The following is a 9,880-nucleotide window of genomic DNA, read 5'->3' as shown; positions in this document are numbered from 1 at the left end:
GCATGTGGACAGCGAGAGAACTTAATGCTGGTGTCAGTTGTCTCTGACAAACCCCAAGGACCACTGCAGCCAGGGGTGACAAACCTCACAGAGTGTGAGCTCAGTGCAAGGCACAGCTCAGTCAGAGGTGGTGTCCCAGCTTGTCATCCAGGACAGAGGTGGAAAGAAGCCAGATACTGCCCAACACCCAATGGGTGCAGAAGGCCAGAAAGGGCAGGCTGGAGGTAGGAGGAAAGGAGTTGAGTCTTTGGTCCAATAGTTGAAGAGAGGCAGCCTGACTACAGTCCTGAGCTGTCACTCCACACCCTGCTCCACACTGCAAAGGAACAGGCAGATGGCTCCTGCCACTGTCCTGCCCTAGAGGTGCTCAGATCAAACCAGCTAGCAGCAGCCCAGGCTCAGGCCCTGGCATAGCTTACCCAGCTGACCCACCCAGACTGGAAGCTCACTCCCAGGCTGGGAGGCATGCAGCACTCCAGGTGGACAGCTACTGCTCATTGGAGATGACCCCACCTGTACAGCAGGTTGGGTGTTCCTTCCACCCACTTCATTTTGCCAGGGCATGGAAGAGACAAAGACCACCTAAATCAGGGCTTAGAAAAGCAGTCAGGGCACAAGGGAGACCAACATGGGATAGTCCAATGCCTTCAGGCACAGGCTGAGGCATTTTTCTTAGTAGAGTCAGGCATGAAACACAAGGGACCCGGCCATGTAAATCATCAATTCTTTAATTCCAGTAGAACAAAAAAAACCAGAAAAATAACCAAACAAAACCATTATGCTATCCTGGGGCTTCAGGGAGGCAGCAGTTTGGAAGAAGGGCTCTCCCACCCCAATGGAATAAGGAGAGTGTTTGATGCCTACTGGTAACATGGGACAACTCCATGAGGGGGAGAGCAGGGAAACCTCACACCTTCACTCCCCATTAGCTGTTCCTACACAAGCAGAAAAACACAGAACAGACAGGCCTCAGGCTACCTGAATCACTACTAACAAACAGGGAATCATGCCCTCCTACACCCTGCCAAAAACAACCCCAACCAAACAGAGCCAAAAGAATAGCCACCACCAAGAAGTCAGTAGCAGCTGGTGGGAGCAGACCATCTTCTAAGCAGACATGATAGAGCAGAGGTCTGGCAGGTGAAGGAAGAACCTTCCTGTTTTAGTCTACCTCTTCCATGCGGGATGTATCTTCATCTCCCTCCAGAGGGGGGATTTCCTCAGGGACAGCTGCACTGGGCTCCTCTGCTGTAATCTCATCTTCATCAATGCCTGGGAGAGGGGAGGAAAGAAAGAGATACAGCCTTCAAATGACTCCCGATCCCAGATGTACAGCCTCTCCCAGAGTAAACCTGGCTCCTGCCCCCAGCCTGAGGAATGGGGCTATTGGCATCCAACAATTCACAGCATCTTAGAATATTCCAATTTGGAAGGGACGCACAAGGATCACTGAAGTCAGCTCCTGGCCCTGCCCAGGACAGCCCCAAGAATCACACCGAGTGCCTCAGAGTCTTTTCTAAACACTTCTTAAACACTGTCAGGCTTGATACTGTGATCACTTCCCTGGGGAGTCTGTTCCTTGGCCAACCACTCTCTGGGTAAGAAGCCTTTTCCTAATATCCAACTTAAACCTCTCCTGATAAAGCTTCCTGACATTCCCTCAGGTCCTGTCACTGGTCACCAGAGAAGACACCAAGGCAGGCCCCTCTGCTTCCCCTGGTGAGGAAGCTGTACACTGCAACGAGGTCACCCCTCAGTCTCCTTTCCTCCAGGCTGAAAACTAATAAATGAAACTTGTTACAAGTTATTGTTAACTCCAGCACTAATGCTGAATCAGTAGCATCTTCCCAGTAACATCTACACTAATACACGGATACTACCTATGCCATTAGAGTGCACTCCTTAGCCAGGTAGAGATTAAGTACAAAAGACCTGTCACCCAGCACCACAAAGCCTGGAGTTGAAGCCAGGAGAACATGGTTTGATTTCTCTAGAGAAAAATGCAGTAAATCTAGTCAAGTCTCAACTAAAGCAGCTGCAAGACTCTAGAGCTCATCAGCTTCCAACAACTTCAGGCTGCTCTTTCAGTATACTCTGAACAGAAAATTGTACTACCATACAGTCCCCTTACCTGCAACTTGACTAATAGAAGATCCTACTCCTACTGAGACTAGGCAGCACAGAGTGACTAACTTAGCTGTGCCAAGCCACAGCACCTTCTGATTTACATTTTTAGCTAACCAGTGAATTTGGAGGAAAAGGCTGTGTGCAAGCACAAGCTGTTTCACCAGATGGGTCACATCACCCATGACAGACTTTTCACATTTACTGTGAAGGAATAAAAAGCCTCAGCTTATCATCTGAACATCCTGGTGGTGTGGTAGACAGGGCAGTCCACCCAGAGTGCTAAGTACGCATGAAGTACCTTGTTTCAGGTTTACACTTTCTCCTGTCCACCTTATGTACAGAGCCTCTTCAGCACATCAAAGCAGCATGGCTCCCTTATTGGCCTGCCCCTGCCCCAAGACACCAGCCTGACCAGTTAACCTGCTTTGAGGCCTGCTGCAGGCTTGAGCAGTTGCATGGATACTCACCAAGCCCAAGTTTGATCATCCTGTAGATGCGGTTGGAGTGGGTCTGGGGATCTTCCAGGGAGAAACCAGAGGACAGCAGAGCAGTCTCAAAGAGTAGCACCACCAGATCTTTAACAGCTTTGTCATTCTTGTCAGCATCAGCCTTCTGGCGAAGGGTTTCCACAATTGGGTGGTCAGGATTGATCTCCAGGTGCTTCTTGGCCATCATATAGCCCATGGTAGAGTTGTCCCGCAGTGCCTGAGCCTTCATGATGCGCTCCATGTTGGCTGTCCAACCATAGGTACTGGTGACAATGCAGCAGGGAGACGAGACCAACCGGTTTGAGATGGTGACCTGCCAGCATAGCCAAGGGTTAGCTGAGCGAGGCTCCCATCAGCCCTGGACTGGGCCCAGACACAGCACATTACAGCCCAAGTCTTTGCCCCTGGTTCACCTGGAGACACCCCAAAGCAAGCAGAGATGCTCCAAGCAGCTCCAGGACTGCTTTGACTAATTTGCACAGACTAATTTGGACAGCTCAGCCAGCACTTAGAGCACCCACTGCATGTTTCCCACACTTACCCTCTCCCATTAATGCATGTATTTGGGTCAGTGCCCCTCGCCTGCAGCCTGGCTGCTTAGAGCAAGATGGTGCATGCTGGGACCTCCAGTCTCCTTTAGCGGCTCCTCTGCAGGAGATGAGAGGCATGCATTGAGCGGGGACCCTCACCTGCGGCATGGAGGACCCAGCCCTCCTCCCTCCAGCCCAGGGCTAAGCTCCCTGCCCATCTCACCTTCTCCACCTTCTTGTCCAAGATTTCTTTCATAAGTTTGCAGAGGTTCTCAAACTTGGCCTTGCTCTCCTCCATCTTTTTTTTCTCTTCCTCATCCTCAGGCAGCTCCAGCCCCTCTTTGGTGACTGATACCAGGGTCTTGCCATCAAATTCCTTGAGCTGCTGTACACAATACTCATCGATGGGCTCCGTCATGTATACCACCTCAAAGCCACGCTTCCGCACACGCTCCACAAAGGCTGAGTTAGCAACCTGCTCCTTACTCTCCCCTGTGTTTGTAGAGGGTAGAAATGAGACATCAGCAAGAGGTGAGAGCTGGTTACAGCAGGACAACCACCACCAGTGACTTGGGACCTCTAACATAAAATTGGCAGCAGCCAGGGTTCTAGGCCTGGTGGCCCCTTTCACTAGCTCCCAGGAATTAACTGCAATTCAGCAGGGATGACCTGCTAAAGGCAGCAGGAGTGTTTTAAATTAGGGTTCACATTCAGGTTACCCGCCTCTACCTTGCTAGGCTCAGAAGAGCTCTGGCTCACCTGTGATGTAGTAGATACTCTTCTGGTTCTCCTTCATACGGGACACATACTCAGAAAGCGAAGTCACCTCTTCGCCTGACTGGGACGTGTGGTACCGCAGCAGCTCTGAAAGGCGCTTTCGGTTGGTGGAGTCTTCATGGATGCCCAACTAGGGATGGAAGAGATGCATGAAGTCTCCAGGATAGGACTTGGATGCGTTTGGCCACCCCTGAGGCACAGCCATTTGCCCAGCTCCTGATCATTTGAGTGTTTGACCTAGGGCATCTGGAGTGGACAGGTGCCCACAAAGGCACTCCAAGGCATTCACAAGACCCACTCCCTTTATCCTAACATTCATGCAGAGGAGACACAGCATAGGAACAAGATTGTTTCTCAGGCAGATGGGTCATGAGCCCTTCCCTCCTCCAGGTGTACGGTGCCCAACTTACCTTCAGATTCTTGGAAAACGCCTCATAAAATTTCTTGTAGCTCTCTTTGTCTTCTGCCAGCTCGGAAAAGAGCTCCAAGCATTTCTTCACAATGTTTTTCCGGATCACTTTGAGGATCTTGCTCTGCTGGAGCATCTCACGAGAAATGTTCAGAGGAAGGTCCTCAGAGTCCACAACACCCCGGATGAAGTCTGCACAGGGGGGATAAAAACAGGTGTCACATTAAGTATTCTGAGCTTCAACACAGAAAGAAAAGAGCTAAAACACTGACTGCTATGCACCCACACCAGCTAGCACCTCACCCAGTCCCTTTGTACTGGAAGTAGTACCACAGGCTATGGGGATCCCAGCTCTGCACTGGGAGGTGGAGGCAGGGGGCTCTTACTTAAGTATTCAGGGATGAGCTCGTCACAGCTGTCCATGATGAAGACCCGCCTCACATACAGCTTAATGTTGTTCTTCTTCTTCTTGTTCTCAAAGAGGTCGAAAGGGGCACGGCGCGGGATGAAAAGCAGGGCCCTGAACTCCAGCTGCCCTTCCACAGAGAAGTGCTGTGGACCCAGAAAAAAAAAGAAACAAAAAACATAGCTGCTTGGGTGCTCCACTTCTTTCTCCAGCTCCCACACTCCTCAGCACTGGGGCTAGCAAGGGGCCACAGCATCATCCCTAGCATCTAAGCAGCCCGTATTTCCTCCTGCTCAGGCCCACTATTCCCTATGTGCTGAGGTTCTCTAGCATACAGCAGGCTTGGACAGAAAGTCAGTGCTTCTCTGAGACCCCACATTCTCCTGTCTTGCTTATGGACTAGGACTGCCAATCCTTCCACCTGCATGAGAGTCACAGTGCAGGTTGCTCCACCACCAAGTGGCCTTAGAGTGCTCAGTCCCATAGAGGCACAACCATGTGGTGACTCTGGATAAGGGCTGGAAAGGGGCCCTCTGCCTGTCCCTGGAAGGCAGGGTAGCCCAACACCCACCTTGACAGCCAAGTGGTCCTCCCAGTCGTTGGTGAGGCTCTTGTAGAACTCTCCATACTCCTCCTGGGTGATGTCATCAGGGTTGCGGGTCCAAATTGGTTTGGTCTTGTTCAGCTCCTCCTGGTCAATATATTTCTCCTTGATTTTCTTGGTCTTTTTCTTCTTGCCTTTGTCTCCCTCTTCCTCCTCATCAGAGCCCACATCCTCGATTTTAGGTTTCTCTTCATCTTTGGACACTGACTCTTCTTCCTTCTCATCTTTCTCCTCCTCTGCTTCATCATCACTGATCTCTTTCTCACGTTCTTTCTCCAGCTGCGGCAAAAGAACCAAGCAATAGTCAGGTTTAGCCCCAAGTTACCAAGAATCCTTTTGCTCCAGATGAGAAAAATAGCGTCCTCTAAGGCCAAACAAATGCATGATCTGGAATCAAATCTTGGAACCAGTCCCCAAAAGCCCTTTGTCATGCAACCAAAAGCTCTGTCTGAGAAGAGACAAGTGGTGGGAAACCCCCATTTTTCCATGGCTGATTTAAGATTATCTTCAGCTGCAGAGATCAAAGGCCTTTAGTGTGGCTGGATACCCACCCTCCCTCACCTCCAGTAAGCCCCCAGCCCCAAATCACCTTTGGCCACAGAAGCTGAGAGTACCACTGCTCAGTACCCAGCAGCCAGGAACTACAGAAGGGACAGAAGGGATTGTACACTTCATTGTTTCTGTGTTCCTGTTCCTAACAACACCCACCCCTGCCTCCAGCTTTCCAGCTGGTCCCCACAGTCCTTCCCTTACGTACATAGAGCGTGATGGGGTAGCCAATGAACTGGGAGTGCTTCTTCACCACCTCTTTCACGCGACGCTCCTCCAAGTACTCAGTCTGGTCCTCCTTCAAATACAGGATCACTTTGGTACCACGTCCAATGGGCTCACCTGCAGCGTGGGGGAAGAAACATCAGCATTTCAGGGCAAAGAGCAAGTGCGACCAGCTCCTCAAGCCTAAACATTATGCAACACCCAGCATTAACCAGTGAGACTGACAGCGCAGCACTGCTCTAGGGAGCACCAGCAAAAGGGTGCTTCTGGCAGGAAAACACGCTTGGCTTTTTGTACAATACGCACCATGGTCAGTTCGGACAGTGAATGAGCCCCCAGCTGATGACTCCCAAGCATACTGCTCATCATCATTGTGCTTGGTAACGACAACCACCTTCTCAGCCACTAGATAGGCGGAATAGAAACCCACACCAAACTGCCCGATCATGGAGATGTCTGCGCCAGCCTGTGAAAGCAGAGAGCACCTGCTAAGATCAGTATGGAGATAGAAAATATCTGTGACTGATTCACAGCAGTAAAGAACTGGGTCAAGCACACAGAAGAAAACATGCAAGTGCCAACAGGCAACCAGCTCTACCCTCAGCTCCTCCCTGGTGCTGGGAAGGTGGAGGAAGTACGTTTCAGTCAGCCAACAGTTCACACAGCAAACAAGGCAGCGGGATTTTTTTGTCATTTATTTATTTTATTATTATTTGTACATTCACTGCCAGTCTGTGACCCAGGCCCCAGGGAACACACGCAGCCAAAAGTAACCCACCTGCAGGGCTTCCATGAAGGCTTTGGTGCCAGATTTGGCAATGGTGCCCAGGTTGTTAATGAGGTCTGCTTTTGTCATCCCAATACCAGTGTCCACCAGGGTCAGCGTGCGGTCCCGGGGGTTGGGGATGATGTCAATTTTCAGGTCTTTCCCACTGTCCAGCTTTGAGGGGTCGGTCAGGCTCTCATAGCGTATCTTATCCAGGGCCTAGGGGAGAGAGGGATGCTTGCTCGACGCGGCCTCTCTCCTCGCCAGCCTCCTCCAATCCCTCCCCTGCACAAGCCTGCCCGGAGAGCCAGGAATCGGCCTCTCCCCGGGCTCCCCCGGAAGGACACCAGCCCAACCCCGAGCCCCCCCGGCAGAGGAAGGAGCCCCCTCCCGCCCGGGCTCACATCGGAGGCGTTGGAAATGAGTTCCCGCAGAAAGATCTCCTTATTGGAATAGAAGGTGTTGATAATGAGCGACATGAGCTGGGCGATCTCCGCCTGGAAGGCGAAGGTCTCCGCATCCTCCTCCTCGTGTTGCACTTTTTCGGGCATCTACAAGGCAAACACAGACGTATTTCAGCACATTTTCAGGCTATAAGAACCAGGGAGGGAGCGGTGGGGACATCAGGCCCAGCCCGTCCCCCATCCTATCCCTACCGTCTCGGGCGTGAGGGACCGGCGAAAGAGCTACACCCTCCACCGGCCGATTTTTATAGACACGGAGAGGGAAGGGCGCCTCACGGCGCATTATATCCTTCCGCCTTAAAGGGGTCTTGGGCAGGGAACTATAGATAGATGGCGCGTCGGGGTCATCGGCGTTGCCCTTTAGCGGCGGCCATGGCGGGGGCGGGCGTGCAATAGATGCTCGGCTTCATGCTGCTGCTGCTGTGCGGTCGCCAGCTGCGGCCGCCCTTCGCCGTGACGCTCGGAAGGCCGCAGGACCGGGATCTCCAGGCGCCAGGGCGAGGGGCGGCGGGGAGCTCCGGCGAGGAACTCTTTCCGCGCCCCGTCGCGGAGGAATACAGGTGCGGGTAGAAAGGCTCTTCCAGAGTGTTCCACAGTGGTTACGGCGGCGCCTTTACGGCTGGGGCAGGGAACCGGGAATCCGCGCTGCCCCAGCTTCACCCTGCAGCTCCCCCCGAGGCCGGGAGCCGCGTAGCTCTGCCGGCCTGAGGCTGCGTGTATCCACGGCACAGTGGATGAGGGGGCGGGGACAGGAGGTGTCAGAGCCGGAGTGTGGCAGGCCCGCGTGGCTGATGCAAAACAGTGTTTGGAGGCGTTGTCTTTTCAGTGTTTAAGGGAAATAATAATATAAATCAATCTTAAACCTTACCGTTCTAGTATCTGCAGTGCTCTGTCTACTTCTGAGCTCCTCAGTATAACAGAGACATGAAGCCCCTGGAGCTGGTACAGCAGAGGGTAAAAAAGATGATTAAGGGACAGGAGCACCTCTCTTAAGAGGAAAGGATGAGGGAGCTGGGACTGTTCAGCCTCGAGATGACTGAGAGGGGAGTCAGTGTCTGTAAGCATCGCAAGGGAGTGTGTTGAGGATAGAGGCACACTCTGCTCAGTGCTGCCAAGCAAGAGAACAAGAGGCAGAGGCCAGAAATTGATACAGAGGAAATACCACCTGAATATGGGGAAGAACTTTTTTACTGTGTGGGTGACCCAGCACTGGAACAGATTCCCTCCACAGAGATTGTGGAGACTCCCTCACTGGAGATGCTCAAGAACTGCCTGGACGCAATTCTGTACCATGTACTCTAGGATGACTCTGCTTAAGTAGAGATGTTGAAATAGATGATCCACTGTGCTCTCTTCCAACCTGACCCATTCTGTGATTCTGTGCTGAAGCTGTGGGTACAAAAGCCCTGACCAGCAAAGGAAGCTGGAAGTAGGATGAGGAGACCCGAGCTCCCACATAGATTTTGATGCCTGGTGGTGCAAAGAGGTGATGACTGTGAATAATGTGGGACAATAATGTGGGACATCACAGAGGGAGGGAGATTCCCGCTGGCAGGCTGGTGTAGTTCACGCCAGGAGCAGGAGGTGGCACTCTGGCTGTTCCCAGGCACAAGGAAAGCTCCCAGGAGCTGTGCTGCAGGTCACTCCACCTCAAAATGTGAAGGTACATCTGCTCTTTGTCAGAGGTGTCGGTGGTCCCTTGGTGTACCTCGAAGGCAGCTTCCCTGCGGTGCTAGTGGATGAGAGGCTGGCCAAGAGTTCGCCATGTGCACTCACAGCTCGGAAAGTCGGTGGTGTTCTGGGTTGCATCCAAAGCTGCACGGCCAGCAGGGCAAGGGACAGTTTTCTGTCCCTCTGCTCTGGTGAGAGCCCACCTGCAGTGCTGCATCCAGCTCTGAGGTCCCCAGCACAGGAAGGACATGGACTTGTTGGAGACAGTCCACAGGAGGAACACCAACATGTTCCAGAGGGATGGATCACCTCTCCCACAAGGGAAGTCTGAGAGAATTGGGATTGTTCAGCCTGGAGAAGGCTTTGGTGTGACCTAATTGTGCTCTTCCAGTACTGGAAGGGGACCTACAATAAAGATGGACAGGGACAAGGAGTATGTAGTTAGAGGACAAAGGGGAAATGCTTTCAAACAGAGGGAAGGTTTAGATATTGGGCCAGAAATTTATTGCTCTGAGGGTCATGAGGCACTGGAACAGGTTGCCCAGAGAAGCTATGGATGCCTCACCCCTCAAAGTCTTCATAGCCAGGCTGGATGGGGCGACAAGTAACCTGGTGTAGTAGAAGTTGTCACGGCCCATGGCAGGGGCTTTGGAACTGGCTGATCAAGGCCCCTTGCAACCTGAACCACTCTGATTTTATGGTTCTACGATCCCCTTCCCACGCTGGCTGTGCCCTCATAGCTGGGCCTAGCTGTGCAGGGAATGCACACGCCATTCCCACAGCTGATGGTGGTTGCAGGGGACCACAGGATGCAAGGAAATGCCAGTGCCTTCTCACTTCAATCCTTGACCCTCCACAGCTCCT

At 52.4% G+C, this 9,880-nt stretch overlaps 1 protein-coding gene across 6 annotated transcripts; it reads right to left on the bottom strand.

The window, feature by feature from the left end:
• Positions 1-712: 712 nt before the first annotated feature.
• On the bottom strand, positions 713-9,792 carry HSP90AB1 (heat shock protein 90 alpha family class B member 1). Of its 6 annotated transcripts, none has more exons than XM_062490306.1 (12): positions 7,538-9,792; positions 7,286-7,432; positions 6,894-7,100; positions 6,422-6,581; positions 6,099-6,232; positions 5,309-5,620; positions 4,718-4,883; positions 4,333-4,523; positions 3,905-4,052; positions 3,369-3,637; positions 2,595-2,928; positions 713-1,272 (listed from the first exon to the last, which is right to left on the bottom strand). In XM_062490306.1, exons 2-12 carry the CDS (start codon positions 7,430-7,432, stop codon positions 1,163-1,165), a joined length of 2,178 nt encoding a protein of 725 aa, XP_062346290.1. In that variant the 5' UTR covers positions 7,538-9,792; the 3' UTR covers positions 713-1,162. The 6 variants fall into 6 exon arrangements, 5 of the variants coding, with proteins under 5 accessions (XP_062346290.1, XP_062346291.1, XP_062346288.1 ...); XM_062490307.1 differs by having other exon boundaries at positions 8,214-9,792; XM_062490304.1 differs by having other exon boundaries at positions 7,286-9,421; positions 9,582-9,792.
• Between the last annotated feature and the right edge of the window lie 88 nt (positions 9,793-9,880).

This window comes from Cinclus cinclus, chromosome 3, assembly GCF_963662255.1.
Source record: "Cinclus cinclus chromosome 3, bCinCin1.1, whole genome shotgun sequence".
Classification (NCBI taxonomy): domain Eukaryota; kingdom Metazoa; phylum Chordata; class Aves; order Passeriformes; family Cinclidae; genus Cinclus; species Cinclus cinclus.
Note: the sequence above shows the minus strand (reverse complement) of the source record. Positions and strands in the feature narration are given on the sequence as shown.